Below are 19,310 nucleotides of genomic sequence, written 5' to 3'. Positions count from 1 at the left end.
AGCTTATGTCAAAACATAAAATCAAATCAAATTTTATAATAAGAGCCTACTGGTTTTCATAGAGCTTGCGATTTCCTCATCTGATAAACCTCTACCACAACTTTCTGTCTCTAAGTGGTAGTATTCATTTCCAATATTTTGGGTGACTGAGATTTGATTGAGCTGCACCACTGATACTTCCTCATACGAAATCTTGGCTACATCAGGATGAAAATCAGAAGCAAGTTATTTATCCTTGAGTGTGTACATTTTGCATGTTAAGTTGGCACTCTGAGGTCTTCTCTGAGCAGTTGACAATTCTTAATTTAAACTCTGTTGTTCAGAGCCGCATGAAATGACAGTATATATTTATTATACAGACCCTAATGAGTATTCCCTAAAATACTTTTACTGCGCACCTAGAATAGTGTTTGCTCTATAAGCCAATATATTTTCCATATACGTGATTCCCATTGTGGCCAATGGAATGGGTGGAGTAAAAGGCAGGCAACACTCCGTATTATTCAGAGCCCCATGAAATGACACCATACTGTCAAAGTCAGGAAGTTTACATACACCTTAGCCAAATACATTTAAACTCAGTTTTTCACAATTCCTGACATATAATCCTGAAACAAATTCCCTCTTAGGTCAGTTAGGATCACCATTTTATTTTAATAATGTGAAGTGTCAGAATGTCAGCGAATGATTTATTTCAACTTTTATTTCTTTCATCACGTTCCCAGTGGGTCAGAAGTTTACATACACTCAATAAGTATTTGGTAGCATTGCCTTTAAATTGTTTAATTTGGGTCAAACATTTCAGGTATCCTTCCACAAGCTTCCCACAATAAGTTGGGTGAATTTTGGCCCATTCCTCCTGACAGAGCTGGTGTAATTGAGTCAGGTTTGTAGGCCTGCTTGCTCGCACACGCTTTTTCAGTTCTGCCCACAAATCTTCTATAGGATTGAGGTCAGGGCTTTGTGATGACCTCTCCAATACCTTGACATTGTTGTCCTTAAGCCATTTTGCACAACTTTGGAAGTATGCTTGTGGTCATTGTCCATTTGGAAGACCCATTTGCGACCAAGCTTTAACTTCCTGACTGATGTCTTGAGATGTTGCTTCAATATATCCACATAATTTTCCTACCTCATGATGCCATCTATTTTGTGAAGTGCATCACTCCCTCCTGCAGCAAAGCACCCCCACAACATGATGCTGCCACCCCCGTGCTTCACAGTTGGGATGGTGTGCTTCACGGTTGGGATGGTGTGCTTCATGGTTGGGATGGTGTTCTTCGGCTTGCAAGCCTCCCCCTTTTTCCTCCAAACATAACGATGGTCATTATGGCCAAACAGTTATATTTTATCAGACAAGAGGACATTTTTTCAGGACCCTGTTGACATAAACATCTCCACTCATAAAACTTTATATGTGTCATTATCAGAGAAGAGTGACTTGTCCTCTGACATAAGCAGCAGTAATCATGTCTGGATCTTTTCTGGATTTCAGTTGCAAACCATAGTCTGGCTTTTTTATGGCGGTTTTGGAGCAGTGGCTTCTTCCTTGCTGAGCGGCCTTTCAGGTTATGTCGATATAGGACTTGTTTTACTGTGGATATAGATACTTTTGTACCTGTTTCCTCCAGCATCTTCACAAGGTCCTTTGCTGTATCTACAAAACACCAGTCTCAACGTCAACAGTGAAGAGACGACTCCGGGATGCTGGCCTTCTAGGCAAAGAAATGTCCATATCTCAGACTGGCCAATAAAAAGATTAAGATCTTTTTTTTCTTAAGGCAAAATAACACAGATACTGGACAGAGGAACTCTGCCTAGAAGGCCAGCAACCCGGAGTCGCCTCTTCACTGTTGACGTTGAGACTGGTGTTTTGCGGGTACTACTTAATGAAGCTGCCAATTGAGGACTTGTGAGGCATCTGTTTCTCAAACTAGACACTAATGTACTTGTCCTCTTGCTCAGTTGCGCATCGGGGCCTCCCACTCATCTTTCTATTCTGGATAGAGCCAGTTTGCGCTGTTCTTTGTTTCTGGCCATTTTGAGCCTGTAATCAAACCCACAAATGCTGATGCTCCAGATACTCAACTAGTCTAAAGAAGGCCAGTTTTATTGCTTCTTTAATCAACACAACAGTTTTCAGCTGTGCTAACATAATTGCAAAGTGTTTTCTAATGATCAGTTAGACTTTTAAAATGAGAAACTTGGATTAGCTAACACAACGTGCCATTGGAACACAGAAGTGGTGGTTGCTGATAATGGGCCTCTGTACACCTATATTGAAAATCAGCCGTTTCCAGCTACAGTAGTCATTTACAACATCAACAATGTCTACACTGTATTTCGGATCAATTTGATGTTATTTTAATGGACAAAAAAAAAAGGTTTTCTTTCATAAACAAAGACATTTCTAAGTGACCACAAACTTTTGAACGGTAGTGTATATTTCATATCCAGTGATTCACATTGGGGACATTTATTTGACATTGGAAGATGTTTTAAAACCCACATTGACGCTTTTCACGTGGGGGACTTTTATTTAGAATAATTTCGAAATTCCGTGACCCGGTAGTACTATTTTTTTGTGTTGCTGACAAGACACTGATAGCCGGGCGGTTATTAAATGTCTGCACAGTAGCTAATTGTTGGACAAAAACTGTTGTTACTTGTAAGACAAGTAGAGGATTGACAGATATCACCACCGGCAGTCATGTCGTACTGCAAGCAAGAGGGTGACTTTAATGGCGTACACACTCACATTTTCATTCATTTCGCTCATGCAATGTCATTGACTGGCCTAGCATGTTGGCTAACTACTAGTAGCATGTCAGCGTTGCTTATTCCGGCGTTATTGGTACAGTAATTCCATGTAGATAGCCAGTTATAGGTTCAACGAAGTCTATAACTAGGGCAATCAGATTATGTCAGTATTAATCCGATTTGTAGAGGTAGCGAGACAGGCTATTAGTAGTACGAGACGAGCACATCAGCTTCTATGCTAGCTAGCCAGATAGCTAACGAGGCTTGAGGACTTTCTTTCGGAGCTGTCAAAGAGCAGGTCATGTCGGGTGACAGTTAAGTTTGTTTTATATCAGGACCCTGTTGACTTAACACTGTGTGCAGAACTCTGTTGAAAAACAGCTGTTGAATTGTTAACTTAACAGCTATTATGGCCAACATTAATAGTCTACAGCGTGCAATGATCCAATAGATAAATGCGCTGTCAGACAATATACACAATATTAACCATTAATTTTTATGGTCTCCCACATTGATTTAAAACCAGCCTGGAAATCGGGGAGGGGAAGTGCATTTAGTATCTCATGGTTACAACTCCGTGCCTGTTGTTTCCTTGGAGATGCCATTTTCTCATGCTGACCTCACCTATGTTTTTTCCTTGCCAGGTAAAGATCGCATTATCTTCGTTACCAAGGAAGACCATGAAGCGCCCAGCAACGCTGAGCTCATTGCAGATGACCCCAATGACCCCTACGAAGATCAGGGTCAGTGGGCTGTAGATTCTGTGAATTCATGTTGGGGGATGTGGAAGGATTATGAAACGCTCATCAGTAGTGTAGTCATTACAAAGATACCAAAGAGGTGTATACTGAAGAATGATGAAGGGTCGCAATTACAACCATATCAATACATTATTATATCCCTATTCCTCTAGGCCTGATCCTGCCCAGTGGGGAGATCAACTGGAACTGTCCATGCCTGGGAGGGATGGCTAGTGGGCCCTGTGGGACACAGTTCAAGGAGGCCTTCTCCTGCTTCCACTACAGCAATGAAGAAGTGAAGGGTTCAGAGTGTATCGACAACTTTCGTGCTATGCAGGAGTGTATGCAGAAGTACCCCGAGCTCTACCCCCAGGAGGACGAGAACGAGGGAGCTGATGCTGCTGCCCCTTCCCTCGTTGATTCTACTGCCTCTGTGCCCACCGAGGACTCTTCCCCAGCCTCAGTGCCCTCTAGTAACTCTACCCCGTCCCCACCGACACCTGAATCTGCCCCGTCATCTGACAATACACCATCCACAGACAGCCAGGCTGCCAGCTAAAATCACCCAGCATCCCCCAGTCTCTCTCTTAAACCACTGCTGAGCACAGGCCACTTTCATGGGAGATCAGCTGTGTGTTCACTGGTGCCTCAGACTTTATCTCTTGGTTCAATGTTCATCACCAAGGATTATGACTTTAAAGGGGGCCTAGTACTGCAAAGGAGTTATGTCTCTTCCAGGGAATATCAGTTAAGGCTGTGAGAGGACAATACAAAATACATTTCATAGGCTTTATTGTAGTGGCTGTTGAGCTGAGGTTCCTACAGTGCCAAGTTTGTAGGGGGGGGGGTGTTTTCTGCAGGGGACTTTAGTTAAGACTCGCAACCAACATTTTTCTGCTTTTCAAGCTTCAAATCAGATGTGTTGTGCCATTCTACGTTAATGCTACACTGGAGGTGTGTAACCTACTGTCAATGTTACTGCTAGTTTGTGATTACTTGACTTCATGTTTGCGCTTGCAGGATCATTGTAAGCAATTGAGCTAGTATTAAAGCTTGATTACTCTTGTTCTCAGTTGCTGGTCAAAGATCATGTGACATGTCTGTTTTTCCCACTTAAGTTTTGTCAAAAGTCCTGAACGTCGCTGGTGGCAGGAAGTTTTTCCACCAACCTGTATTTTTCAGTTAAATCTGAGTTTTAGCACAGCCTACATTGCCTCACTATTATATAATAGATTGTTCCATCAAATGACCGCCCTAAGAAAGTGGAAATCCATTGTCTATGCAATAATTTCCTCTAAGGAGAGAATGAAACACTGTGAGCCAACTGGCGTTTTGTTATGGGGTGCATAATGCAGTCTCCATGGAAGATGGAGATGTGTTTAATGCATACATTTATGCAAATCACAATGACATCAATACATGATTTATGTGAAAATCTGAAATTCAGTGTGTGTGTAAATCTCAGGATTCAGGCCTTTTGAGATACTTTTGGTCATGTAGTGTATGTGGACACCTCGTAAAACATATTTTTCCAAAATCATGGGCAAAGGTGTTCAATAGGGTTGAGGTCAAGGCTCTGTACAGGCCAGTCAAGTTCTTCCACACCAATCTCGACAAACCATTTCTGCATGGAACTTGCTTTGTGGGGCGGCAGATAGCCTAGTGGTTAGAGCGGTGGACTAGTAACCGAAAGGTTTCAAGATCGAATCCCTGAGCTGACAAGGTAAAAATCTGTCGTTCTGCCCCCTAACCCACTGTTCCTAGGCCGTCATTGAAAATAAGAATTTGTTCTTAACTGACTTGCCTAGTTAAATAAAGGTAAAATAAAAAAGAATTGTGCATGGGGGCATTGTCATGCTGAAACAGGAAAGGGCTTCCCCAAACTGTTACCACAATGTTGGAAAAACAGAATCGTCCAGAATGTCATTATATGGTGTCGCGTTAAGATTTCCCTTCACTGGAACTAAGGGGCCTAGCCCGAACTGTGAAAAACAGCCTCAGACCATTATTCCTCCTCCACCAAACTTTACAGTTGGTGTTATGCATTGGGGCAGGTAGCTATCTCCTGGCATCTGCCAAACCCAGATTTGTCTGTCAGACTGCCAAACGGTGAAGTGTGTCTCATCACTACAGAGAATGCGTTTCCACTGCTCCAGAGTCCAATGGCGGTGAGCTTTACACCACTCTAGCCGACTCTTGGCATTGCACATGGTGATCTTAGGCTTGTGTGCGGCTGCTTGGCCATGGAAACCCATTTCATGAAGCTCCCGACGAACAGTTATTTTGCTGACGTTGCTTCCAGAGGCAGTTTGGAACTCGGTAGTGAGTGTTGCAATCGAGGATGGATTACTTGGCGGTCACGTTCTGTGAGCTTGTGTGGCCTACCACTTCATGGCTGAGCTGTTGTTGCTCCTAGATGTTTCCACTTCACAATAACAGCACTTACAGTTGACCGGGACAGCTCTAGCAGGGTAGAAATTTGACGAGCTGACTTGTTGGAAAGGTGGCATCCTATGACGGTGCCACAATGAAAGTCACTGAGCTCTTCAGTAACGCCATTCTAATTCCAATATTTGTCTATGGAGATTGCATGGCTGTGTGCTCAATTTTATACACCGGTCAGCAAAGGGTATGACTGAAATAGCCTAATCTGCTAATTTGAATGGGTGTACACATACTTTTGTGTATATAGTGTATGACTTTTCTAGTTAGAGGGTCCTGAAAGGCCAAGTATGTTTGGTGCTGGCTGCTTTTATCAACAACTCCTGTTCTTATGAAGAAAGGCTGGTGAGTATATACAGTATCATCTAGACAGGTGCTAGGCAATTATTGTATAAAAACTATTTAGTCAATAATGAAATTGTGCAAAGCTTCAGTATCCATCCACAGTGAAGGCGCTTCCTTCACCTGCTTTTAAAACATGTAATTTAAACCTTAATGGACTGCTACTCCCATTTAACCTCTCCTGATTAAAGTTAATACTGAACCATGTCTCATTTCCTCTTTCACACCTCTCTGATTCTATGTTTGAATACTTCAAACACAAATGAAGCTACATATTCATATTTACGACTGGCCCATGATGCTTTGAAAGTGATTCTTCCTCAGGGATCCCGAGTTCATTCTTTGGTATAACTGCACCACACACACAGCCTTGGATTAAGATATTAGCTACATTTTCGTAACACAAGTTTCTCAGGTTTATCTTTGGATGTACTTTGTAGGCCCTATTTGTTGTGGAAAAGAAGATGGCGATGGCTGGGACATGTGTAGACTTAGATTACCACCAGACATGCACCCTGCGACTGCACTACGCTGAAGAGAGGCACGGAGAAGAACAATAGAAAAGAAGATGGTGTGGCCTGACCTGGGAAACCCCCACCAAGAAGGCTGCAGACTAGAACAGTGCACTCTCTTGTGTGCCTCAATATTTAAGTAAGTAGGTGTATTTTTAGCATTTTAATTGGAACACTAAATGATTCGAATTGCATACTGATAAATATATAGTACACTAAAAGCAGAGACAGCACTGGAATGTAACATACTGTTGTAGAACCTAGTAGGCATTTTGATGTTATTTATAAAAGGCATGGCTCAAATATGACCACCCAAACATTCATTGGATTCCAGAAGGATGCTTTTTTTATGTTTGTGTGTGGTATTTCCCTCAAGTAAAATCATCTTCACAAGAATGGCTCAAAAGATTCCAGTCAGTCCTCTTTGCATCATATGGCAGGGTTGTAGTCTTTTCTGGGCAAGATTTTCCATAGCAGTCATTGGTCAAGACACACAGTCAAGCCTTTTCCACTGACTTTCAGTCCCTTTCCTGAATTTTCTATTGAACCAGTGATACAACCCTAAATGTCCATTCAAATTGCTCTGTTATGGGTTTGGAGAGGGTGTTCTGGGCAGCCCTGCCTTAGGCCCTCCGATATGTGGGTCCCCAGTTGAGGGGTCCAGGGAACCACCACACTCTGCATGGTAACCAGCAGCCGCTCTGTCTCTACCTCCTCTGGACCCGCCAGCAGGTACTCCACACCTGGAAGAAGAGGGAGAGGAGAGGGTTCAGCCTCCATCCTGTTTAGAAGAACATATATCAGAGTGAACAGAGTAGCTACAAACCTTGTGGAAAAATAAGGATGATATTTAGAACATTACTGAATATAGTCGCACAATATTCTGTTCAGTGATGTATAAGTTGGGCTACCTGGATTAAGGATGGGGCAGGTGCACCCCCGGCTAGTCCAGGAGAGGGGGTAGACACTGTGGGTGCCCTGGGAGAGAGGCACCTGTCCTGAACGCAGGACCTTGCGAACTTTGACCTGTACCTCTGCGTAGCTCCCCTTGTCATGAGCTGACAACACACTGGCTTTGATCACTGCCACAGACATACATGGAGACATACATCGCTGAAAAGGTGAGGGGTACATTTAAAAGAATGTAGGATGAGTACAGTATGTGAGAACCTTGGGAAATATTTTACCATAGGCATATTTGGTCTTGCAGAGATCTGAGACACTCCTCAACTTTCTCTCCTTACAACTGCATTTCCCTGGAAGGAGCCATAGACAGTGTCAGCAGCACATTAATATGTTTACTCAAACCCATGAAGGCAAGCATTAAGTAGTGGGTGGTGCATGACTCTAATGCTAGTGTGTAATATTATTCACCTGTGTAGTGCAGGGCAGAGACTGCCAGTTGCTTTGACCACACTGGCTCACCCTCATTGGTCAAGGCATGGTCCATGGCAAGAATCTTGCCTCCCATAGGTATATTTAAAACCTGGTTATTTGCATAGCTGATGAAGTGACAACGAGAATACAGAGGTAAGATGTTATTGTGGAGTGAAACTGGAAATAGGAAAGAAAGCCACATATGAAGTGTTAGATTTAGTAGTGAGAAATGGGCTTAGGGCTTACCTGTCCAGGCACAGCCCAGTGTGGGGGTCACAGTTTTGGGGACAAGCACAGGGTTTGCACCCCTCTCCCCCAAAGCCCCAGTATCCAGGGAGGCAGTGGTTGCAGCCTGTTCCCCCCACACCAGGTCTGCAATGGCACTGTCCACTCCTGGGGTGGCACCATCGGCCCTCCTCCCCAGAGCTGGCTGGTAATGAGCCCAGTGGGTCACACCAACAATCTGTTAACGGAAGAGTGAAACAGACACACAGACTTAGCAAGAACACACACACCCTCTCCCTTGTTTCCTCTCGCTCTATCCCCACATTGTTACAAATCCATACCACTAGAGGGAGATAATGTTTTAACATACACATGTTTTCAGTTTCAAGTAGCGTTCTTTAACTTTGACTTGTCTGTAGGTTGTCCTGACTTACGTGTGCAGACGTGGGGGGAGTTGAGGGGCATGGCTGGTTGGCGGTGGTAACCGTGGCGACAGCGCTGGCACCTGCGCCCAGCTGTATTGTGTTGGCAGTCGTCACAGACACCCCCACTGGTGCCCCCCAAGGACAGCCACACCCTCTTGGAGAAATGACAGCTCTCTGCATGGCTGTGACACTCACACTCTGGAGCACAGGGAGACAACAACGGGACAGGGGAGAGGATGGAGCGGTTAGTAAGGAGGAAAGAGATTATTTAATGACACCCAACGGTAGGGTTGCCAACACTCCCGGTTTAGCTTGGAGTCTTGACCTCCCTGCATGTTCTACAACTTTTCCAGGAGATTTTGTTAATGTTTGAATGAAACTTTAATAACTGAAATGTAAACAATGTTGAAGTATTTCTATAATCTCTCAACATGAGCTTGATTTGAGCTGGCAACCCAACAGGGCCTGGTCCCTTTTAGTAGGGCACTCACTATGGCACGGATGTGGCTCCCCACTGCTGCCATTGGCTGGCTTCCAGGACTGGTCATTGTAGAGTGGGCCACACCTTTCACAGTGTTCTCCTGCTGTGTGGTGAGTGCACACACACCTGCCAGCCACCTGCAATAAACATCAGGTCTATTGGCCGCATGTGACAAATAGAATTTGATTTGAAACATCCGCAATAAAGGACAAGCATAGCTACTTAAGGGTTTTTAAAGCATACAGATACACACAGGCTGAGCAGACCACACTCACCATGTCCTTCAGTGTGTCCTGTCCGCCTCTGTGGGGTAAGCAGTGTTCTGCATGGCCATGACAGAGACAGGTCCCCCGAGCCAGGAGAGAGTAAATGGCAAATGGAGCTGAGGCAGGGGCCTCTGAGCTGGGCTGGGGGGAAGGGAGAAGGGGAAGATTCCGGTCCGCAGGAGGTTTGAAGAGTCTGATGGAGGAAGAAGTGGTGGAAGGCGCCACAGATAATGGGCAGGTCTGAGCCTTGAGAAGTCTGAGGCGGAGGTTGGTGAGGGTCAGCTGGGAAAGGCCCTCTGGACTGTAGGGGTCAACTAATCCACCAGGACCCAGAGTCCGAAATATCACCTGTGAGAAACATAAAGGTCTACTATATACTGTATGTCTACTGTGCTTCTAGAACTCTGCTTTTGTCTTACCCCACAAAGTGCATGAGACACTCTGTCCTCTTACCTCTCCCCTGCTGCACGGCTTGGCACTGGAGTACCGGGATGTACACCGCGAGCCATGCTGACTGGTGTCATCAGGAAGACCAAACACCAGACTGCAGTTCTGTGCAAACAGCTTGAGTGTTTCCCACGTCCGGCCGAAGTCCTGCGAGCGCTCCATGGCCATGGCAGCGGGCCTGGGTGAGTGGAACAGCAGCACCACGTGGGTCAGACAGAAACGGGTCTCCAGGTCCAGGCGGACCTCCTCCGCTTGGTCAGTGCCCACGCCCGAGGCCCACCAGGTGTCTGGGTGCAGGAAGGGATCATCCACCATGTGGGCAGGAGGGTGGAGATGATCTGGACAGGTGTGGAGGGGAGTGGAGCATGGGGAGTGGTGGGACCCATTCCCACAGCAGCCTGAGAGGGTGGTGAGGGTCCTACCACTGGCCAGGTTGCCCATGGGAGGACTGCAGGCATGGTCTACACACCTGGAGGCTGAATATGGGGTAGATGAAGAGAGTTAATGCAGAATAAATATAAAATAAGCAATCTCATAACTGCATATTGGCTATTTTCCCATGGGAGGGTGTCAATGCACTCCAGAGCGTCCTGCAGGAAAGGGAGCAATGTACGCACGTGTATCTCAGGTTGCATCTTCTAAGGTAACTCAATAATATCAGAGTAAACCGGGCGATAGGCGAGAGTTATCAAGAACGAGTTTCGATCTTTTCCAGTCATAACTGTAAAGATAAGGCAGATAACGAAACCGCAGCTGGTGGCACTGTGTGCCCAATTCATCCCACAATGGAATTTGTTATGATAAATTCCTATAATCCACTGCGTCGTTACAATAGCGCCAACAGAGACAGTAAAATTATGGCCAAAAATCGAACCATCATATCAAATGAATTGATGGCCACTCACCTGTCCCGCTGTGCATGAACGCTACAATTAAAACGCAGTTAATCGCCAGCATCTCAAATCGAAGGCGACCTTCAAGTCGTTCCATAGGTTTTTGATAATCCCACTGGATGAATTATTAGCAATCCAATGACAATAAAACTCCCCACAGTCAAATAGTCTTATTATTCTTGGCAGCAGTGCAGATGCGCCTTAGCGTCACATGCGTTTGTTTATTCCAAAGATGACCGCATTCCAATGAGAACCGCAAAATTTCGCATAGCCTACATCCCAATCTATCGCTTGAAGTCCAACAGCGGCGCAGTTTGATTCAGCCATACGTTTTGTCTGACATCTTTAATAATGACGACAGGGAAATGATTGTTTTCGCATTCAGAGCATCATCATTAACAATTAACATTAGTCAATGAAGTGTGTCCCGTACGCGGCCGTCATTGTCTCTCAACGATCGAGTCAGACGATGCCCAGTCCCGACTCCTGAGCTATTACAAAATAGCTGACGAAAATAGCCCCAGGGCACTCCATTTTTAGGGCTTGCCTTGATAGCACATTGTCACACGGTGGATACTAGCCTATAAGGTTTCCCAAACTTGCTCCTGCCCCCCGGGTGCATGTTTAGTTTTTTTGCCCTAGCACTGCACAGTTTATTCAAATCATCAAAGCTTGATGATGAGTTGGTTATTGGAATCAGCTCTAGCTGACTAAACTCAACTCCGTGAGTTATGATGAAGTTGAGGGGCGACTAGTGAGGGCGGACTGGAGCTCCGACATCGCATTAAAATAGTTTTTATCAAAAACTACAGATTTCAACACCCAAAGAATAGCCCTCATTAATGCTGTCAACTAATAGCTGGCATTTACACAGATCGATTTCATGTGTAAATGAGGGCTACTAAACTCATCGTAAATCGTGGAGATGAGTTTAGTTGGTTAGAACTTCTCTGGACTTTATACATGGTTGAATACACAGGCTACTCAACCACTTCACCACATGCCTGTCTGATTTTGTCGATGGGCCTCAGAATCCTTTCTATAGGCCTAATACAAGACAGTGATGGTGGATATTAAACACTTGGCCTCCAAAGTGTTGATATACCATAGTGCTTCTTCAAAATTCCCTGTGTTAACCACATGTAGGCCTATGTCAGGAAATGAACAGTCCATTGCTGAACTTGTTGACGCATACCCAGTAGATGGAATAAACACCATGTCTCTTTAGTATTATGGCTCAGTGTAAATGTAAGGGGCTTAGAATTGTTGAATAGTCCCACAAAATGAAATTTTATTCACATAAATTACTTTAATAAGATGCAAATATACAGACCGTAATGAGGCAGTAAGTAGGCCATAGTGGTGAAATTATTACAGTATGGCAAATGAAACACTGGGGTGATAGATGTGCAGAAGATGAGTGTGCAAGTAGCGGTACTGGGGTGCAAAAGAGAAAAATAAATAACAATATGGTGATGAGGTAGTTGGATGGGCTACTTACAGTTTGGCGATGTACAGGTGCAGTAATCTGTGAGCTGCTCTGACAGCTGGTGCTTAAAGCTAGTGAGGGAGATGTGAGTTTCCAGCTTCAGTGATTTTTGCAGTTCGTTCCAGTCATTTGCAGCAGAGAACTGGAAGGAAAGGCGGCCGAAGGAGGAATTGGCTTTGGGGGTGACCAGTGAAATATACCTGCTGGAGCGCGTGCTGCGGGTGGGGGCTGCTATGGTGACCGGTGAGCTGAGATAAGGCGGGGCTTTACCTAGCAACGACTTATAGATGACCTGGAGCCAGTGGGTTTGGCGACGGATATGAAGCAAGGGCCAGCCAATGAGAGCATACAGGTCGCAGTGGTGGGTAGTATATGGGGCTTTAGCTCTGTGATAGACTGCATCAAATTTTCTGAGTAGAGTGTTGGAGGCTATTTTATAAATGACATCGCCGAAGTCAAGGATCGGTAGGATAGTCAGTTTTACGAGGGTATGTTTGTTGCAAAATAGGAAGCCGATTGTTGATTTAATTTTGGATTGGAGATGCTTAATGTGAGTCTGGAAGGAGAGTTTACAGTCTAACCAGACACCTAGGTATTTGTAGTTGTCCACATATTCTAAGTCAGAACCGTCCAGAGTAGTGATGCTAGACGGGCGGGCGGGTGCGGAGAGCGATCGGTTGAAGAGCATGCATTTAGTTTTACTTACATGTAAGAGCAGTTGGAGGCCACGGAAGGAGAGTTGTATGGCATTGAAGCTCGCCTGGAGGTTAGTTAACACAGTGTCCAAAGAAGGGCCAGAAGTATACAGAATGGTGTCATCTGCATAGAGGTGGATCAGAGAATCACCAGCAGCAAGAGCGACATCATTGATGTATACAGAGAAAAGAGTCGGCCCGAGGATTGAACCCTGTGGAACCCCCATAGAGACAGCCAGAGGTCCGGACAACAGGCCCTCCGATTTGACACACTGAATTCTGTCAGAGAATTAGTTGGTGAACCAGGCGAGGCAGTCATTTGAGAAACCAAGGCTGTTGAGTCTGCCGATAAGAATGTGGTGATTGACAGAGTCAAAAGCCTTGGCCAGGTCGATGAATACAGCTGCACAGTATTGTCTCTTATCGATGGCGGTTATGATATCGTTTAGGACCTTGAGCGTGGCCGAGGTGCACACATGACCAGCTCTGAAACCAGATTGCATAGCGAAGAAGGTACGGTGGAATTTGAAATGGTCGGTGATCTGTTTGTTAACTTGGCTTTCGAAGACCTTAGAAAGGCAGGGTAGGATAGATATAGGTCTGTAGCAGTTTGGTTCTAGAGTGTCTCCCCCTTTGAAGAGGGGGATGACCGCGGCAGCTTTCCAATCTTTGGGGATTTCAGACGATATGAAAGAGAGGTTGAACAAGCTAGTAATAGGGGTTGCAACAATTTCGGCTGATAATTTTAGGAAGAGAGGGTCCAGATTGTCTAGCCCTGCTGATTTGTAGGGGTCCAGATTTTGCAGCTCTTTCAGAACATCAGCTATCTGGATTTGGGTGAAGGAGAAATGGGGAGGCTTGGGCAAGTTGCAGTGAGGGGTGCACGGCGGTTGACCGGGGTAGGGGTAGCCAGGTAGAAAGTATGGCCAGCCGTAGAAAAATGCTTATTGAAATTCTCAATTATCCCGGATTTATCGGTGATGACAGTGTTTCCTAGCCTCAGTGCAGTGGGCAGCTGGGAGGAGGTGCTCTTATTCTCCATGGACTTTACAGTGTCCCAGAACTTTTTGGAGTTAGTGCTACAGGATGCACATTTCTGTTTGAAAAAGCTAGCCTTTTCTATCCTAACTGCCTGTGTATATTGGTTCCTAACTTCCCTGAAAAGTTGCATATCGCGGGGGCTATTCGATGCTAATGCAGTACGCCACAGGATGTTTTTGTGCTGGTCAAGGGCAGTCAGGCCTGGAGTGAACCAAGGGCTATATCTGTTACTGGTTCTACATTTTTTTGAATAGGGCAGGCTTACTTAAGATGGTGAGGAAAGCACTTTCAAAGAATAACCAGGCATCCTCTACTGACGGAATGAGGTCAATATCCTTCCAGGATACCCGGGCCAGGTTGATTAGAAAGACCTGCTCGCTGAAGTGTTTTAGGGAGCGTTTGACAGTGATGAGGGGTAATCGCTTGACCGCAGACCCATTACGGACGCAGGCAATGAGGCAGTGATTGCTGAGATCCTGGTTGAAGACAGCAGAGGTGTATTTGGAGGGCAGGTTGGTTAGGATGATATCTATGAGGGTGCCCGTGTTTACGGATTTGGGGTTGTACCTGGTGGGTTCATTGATAATTTGTGTGAGATTGAGAGCATCAAGCTTAGATTGTAGGATGGCCGGGGTGTTAAGCATGTCCCAGTTTAGATCACCTAACAGTACGAGCTCTGAAGATGGATGGGGGCAATCAATTCGCATATGGTTTCCAGGGCACAGCTGGGGGCAGAAGGTGGCTTATAGCAAGCAGCAACGGTAAGAGACTTGTTTCTGGAGAGGTGGATTTTTAAAAGTAGAAGCTCAAATTGTTTGGGCACAGACCTGGATAGTAAGACAGAACTCTGCAGGCTATCCCTGCAGTAGATTGCAACTCCGCCCGTTTTGGCAGTTCTATCTTGTCGGAAAATGTTATTGTTAGGGATGGAAATTTCAGGGTTTTTGGTGGTCTTCCTAAGCCAGGATTCAGACATGGCTAGGACATCCGGGTTAGCAGAGTGTGCTAGGGCAGTGAATAAAACAAACTTAGGGAGGAGGCATCTAATGTTAACATGCATGAAACCAAGGCTTTTACGGTTACAGAAGTCAACAAATGAGAGCGCCTGGGGAATGGGAGTGGAGCTAGGCACTGCAGGGCCTGGATTAACCTCCACATCACCAGAGGAACAGAGGAGGAGTAGGATAAGGGTACGGCTAAAGGCTATAAGAACTGGTCGTCTAGTACGTTCAGAAAAGAGAGTAAAAGGAGCAGATTTCTGGGCATGGTAGAATAGATTCAAGGCATAATGTACAGACATGGGTATGGTAGGATGTGAATACAATGGGGGTAAACCTGTGCATAGAGTGACGATGAAAGAGATATTGTCTCTAGAAATATAATTTAAACCAGGTGATGTCACCGCATGTGTGGTAGGTGGAACTAAAGTGTTAACTAAGGTGTATTTAGCAGGGCTAGAGGCTCTACAGTGAAATAAGGCAATAATTACTAACCAAAACAGCAATAGACACGGCATATTTACGTTTGGGAGAGGCATGTGTAGCCGAGTGGTCATAGGAGTCAGGTGAGTGGCTTCAGGCAGCTAGCGGGCCGGGGCTAGCAAGTTAGCAGAAGGGCCTTTGAGGGACTTCGTGATGGAAGAAAATCTGTTGTGGCCCCCTCGTGCTGTTACGTCAGCAGACGGATCAGCAGAGCTCCGTGTGGTAAACCAGGCCAATTGGCAAAATAGGTATTGTGGCCAAAGAATTTGTCCGATGGGACTCTTAAGCTAACAGTCCGATGTGCTCTAGACAGCTAGCTGGCCGCAACTAGCAGGCTAGCGGGTGGGCATTCAAGGGGACGTCGCGACGGAGGAGCCAGTTGAAAAAAAACCCTCGGGCGGAATTACGTCGGTAGTCCAGTCGTGATGGGTTGGTGGGGGTCCAGGCCAATTGGCAAAATAGGTATTGTTGCCCAAGGAGTGGCTGATGGGCCTCTTCGGCTAGCCGGGAGATGGCCCTAGCAGATGGGCCTAGCAATGGCTAACTGACTACTAGCTAGTAGCTTTTGATGGGGGTTCCGGTTCTTAAGTATAAAAAATAGCAGCATGGCATAATGACAATTATATTAAACAGAATGGCTGTACATAAAGACCTCTATGATTTTTTTATATCATTGAGGGTAGTGGAAGGAAATCAGACATAATTGGAGAGAAATCAACTAATACAATGACATGCAAGCCTTTGAGGCTGCTGTGGACAAGTGTGATTCCTCACAAAAAAATACAAACATGTTGGGGTTTTTCAGTTTCAAGAAATGTAATGTATATAAGGGTCCTTTGGAGGAAGGATTGTTGACAGAGGGCAACCATTTTTTAAATAAATGTTCACATTCACTCTGTTGGTAGTGCTTACACATTGGATCATAACTCTAAAACGAGCAGAGATCCCACTCTGGAACTTTGATATGCCCGTAGACTGTATTATGTTCAGAAATTTGCCAAATCTAAAATGTTAAGTTTATATTTTTAAATATTCATAAATGAATGTAAGAAAATTGTTATTAAAATCAAAATACTACTCATATTACAGAGAAAACGGTAAAGCTTCATATGACACCAATTTTTGCTTTGTAGCCCCTACAGATGAAACAACATGGAGTCTTAAAGGAGGCCTGGGTAAGGTCTAAATGTCACAAATATTCTAACTTCAATTAATTATCAATTAGGCTTTAAGATATAAATGTAAAATATATGTCAACAATCCTTCCTCCAAAGGATCCTTCTATGTATTACATTTTGTGAAAATCTATTTTCGTGAGGAATCCTCGCAAAGTGGATGTGCAGTGCATGGGTTCGTTATGACTTTGGGTTTTCAAAGACAGCAAATTTTCCCCAAATTCTTCATTCCAAATAGGCCTTTAACTATTTTTATTTTACTTAATGTAATATATGTTGTTCTTGTCTATAACTGTTCTGTAGTTTGTCATGTAGCTGTATGTTTTATGTGGATCCCAGGAAGAGTAATTGCTGCGTCACCATTTCTTTATCAATCAATCAATCACATTCATTCATAAGGCCCTCTTTACATCTGCAGATATCACAAAGTACTATACAGAAACCCAGCCTAAAACACTAAACAGCAAGCAATGCAGTAGTAGAAGCATGGTGGCTAGGAAAAACTCCCTAGAAAGGCAGGAATCTAGGATGAAACGTAGAGAGGAACCAGGCTCTGAGGGCTGGCCAGTCCTCTTCTGGTTGAGCCGAGTGGAGATTATAAGAGTACATGGCCATTAAGACCAGATTGTTCTTCAAGATGTTCAAATGTTCATAGATGACCAGCAGGGTCAAATAATCATCACAGTGGTTGTAGAGGGTGCAACAACTCAGTACCTCAGGAGTAAATGTCAGAGGTCGAGAGAGAGAGGTCGAGAGAGAGAGTTTCTAATCTCAGTGCTTTGATGGGGTCTAAAACCAGACTGAAGCATTTCATATACATTATTTGTCTTCAGGAAGGCAGGGACTTTTTCAATGTATTTTTTTTGAGAAATGGGAGATTTTTTACATTTTCCGGGTGAATGTTTGGCTTTTTCAAGAGAGGCTTTATTACTGCCATTTCTAGTGAGTTTGGTACACATCTGGGGACAGGGAGCCATTTATTATGTTCAACATTGGAGGGCCAAGCACAGGAAGTAGCTCTTTCAGTAGTTTAGTTGGAATAGGGTCCAGTATGCAGCTCGAGGGTGTCTCCATTGGTCCTGGCAGTTCTGTGCAGACTCAGGACAACTGAGCTTTTGAGAAATACGTAGGTTCAAAGAGGAGCCCGTAATTTGCTTTCTAATGATCATGATCTTTTCATTGAAGAAGTTCATGAATTCATCACTGCTGAAGTGAAAGTCATCCTCTCTTGTTGAATGCTGCTTTTTAGTTAGCTTTAGCTGTTCTCCATTTGTGTTCTCTTCCTCCACCCAACTCTTTCAATCTCACACTTCATCCTCATCCTCCTCTCCACTCTAACACCCACTCTAGGGTCTGGCAGACCTCCAGGCAGTAAAAATCTGATTTCTCTCATCTTCAAACATCTCATTGTTTCTCCTTTGGTCCCTCTCCAAAGCTGCAGTATTTGTCATATATACTCTTTGAGAGATTGTATTCATCCTGATTGAGGGATTAGCTGTTAACATTAGTGACATACAGATGTAGGATCTGGATGATTGTGTCATTGTAAAATAATGATTTAGAGACTGTCAGTTTTTAGACAGCCTATTAGAGAGGCTTATGTTGTAAAAAAAAAAAAAAGAGATTCAGATTGTCTCACAGAGCGTGAGAAAGAGAGAGAGAGTGTGTGTGTGTGTGTGTGTGTGTATACGTACAGTGCCTTCATAAAGTATTTACACTCCTCAACTGTTTCCAGATTTTGTTGTGTTAAAGCCTGAATTTCAAATGGATTACATTTAGATTGTTTTGTCACTTGCCTACACACAATACCCCATAATGTCAAAGTTTTCATTTGTATTTTTATTAGAATTTATTTTCAATTTTGTGATATCCAATTGGTAGTTACAGCCTTGTCCCCCCGCTGCAGCTCCTGTACAGACTCTGGAGAGGCGAAGGTAGAGAGCCATGCGTACTCCGAAACACGACCCTGCCAAGCCTCACTGCTTCTTGTCACACTGCTTGCTTAACCCGAAAGCCAGCCGCACCAATGTGTCAGTGGAACTGGCGACCGTGTCAGCGTGCATGCGCCCCGACAGCCACAGGAGTTGCTAGAGTGTGATGGGACAAGGACATTTCGGCCGGTCAAACTCTCCCCTAACCCGGACGATGCTGGTCCAATTGTGCGCCGCCTCATTGGTCTCCAGCTCACGGCCGGCTACGACACAACCGCAGATTGAACCCAGATCTGTAGTGACGGCTCTAGCACTGCGCTGCAGTGCCTTAGACCGCTGCGCCACTCGGGAGGCCCTTTAATGTTTTTTAAGTCAATAAGTATTCAATCACTTTGTTATGGAAAGCCTAAATAAGCTCAGGAGTAAAAATGTGCTCTCTGTGTGCAATAACAGTATTTAACATGATTTTTGAATGGCTACCTCATCTCTGTGCCACACATATACAATTATCTGTAAGGTCCCTTAAACGAGCAATGGATTTCAAACACAGATTCAGGCAGGTTTTCCAATGCCTCGCAAAGAAGGGCA

The 19,310-nt window shown here is 44.6% G+C and overlaps 2 protein-coding genes across 4 annotated transcripts; one reads left to right on the top strand and one right to left on the bottom strand.

Annotated features, from left to right (window-relative positions):
- The first annotated feature begins 2,568 nt into the window (after positions 1-2,568).
- On the top strand, positions 2,569-4,585 carry chchd4a (coiled-coil-helix-coiled-coil-helix domain containing 4a). 2 transcript variants are annotated; one of them, XM_014133364.1, is made up of 3 exons: positions 2,569-2,732; positions 3,405-3,503; positions 3,674-4,585. In XM_014133364.1, exons 1-3 carry the CDS (start codon positions 2,711-2,713, stop codon positions 4,057-4,059), a joined length of 507 nt encoding a protein of 168 aa, XP_013988839.1. In that variant the 5' UTR covers positions 2,569-2,710; the 3' UTR covers positions 4,060-4,585. The 2 variants fall into 2 exon arrangements, with proteins under 2 accessions (XP_013988839.1, XP_013988840.1); XM_014133365.2 differs by lacking the exon at positions 2,569-2,732 and adding an exon at positions 2,739-3,074.
- Positions 4,586-6,946: 2,361 nt separating this feature from the next.
- LOC106565811 (netrin-4) lies at positions 6,947-12,314 on the bottom strand. 2 transcript variants are annotated; one of them, XM_014133366.2, is made up of 10 exons: positions 10,923-12,313; positions 10,024-10,493; positions 9,580-9,918; positions 9,315-9,441; positions 8,833-9,021; positions 8,420-8,636; positions 8,171-8,298; positions 7,984-8,052; positions 7,708-7,878; positions 6,947-7,539 (listed from the first exon to the last, which is right to left on the bottom strand). In XM_014133366.2, the coding sequence occupies exons 1-10, from the start codon at positions 11,005-11,007 to the stop codon at positions 7,370-7,372; spliced, it is 1,965 nt and encodes a 654-aa protein (XP_013988841.2). In that variant the 5' UTR covers positions 11,008-12,313; the 3' UTR covers positions 6,947-7,369. The 2 variants fall into 2 exon arrangements, with proteins under 2 accessions (XP_013988841.2, XP_013988842.2); XM_014133367.2 differs by having other exon boundaries at positions 7,375-7,577; positions 10,923-12,314.
- Positions 12,315-19,310: the final 6,996 nt, after the last annotated feature.

The sequence above is a fragment of the Salmo salar genome, chromosome ssa12, assembly GCF_905237065.1.
Source record: "Salmo salar chromosome ssa12, Ssal_v3.1, whole genome shotgun sequence".
Taxonomy (NCBI): domain Eukaryota; kingdom Metazoa; phylum Chordata; class Actinopteri; order Salmoniformes; family Salmonidae; genus Salmo; species Salmo salar.
Note: the sequence above shows the minus strand (reverse complement) of the source record. Positions and strands in the feature narration are given on the sequence as shown.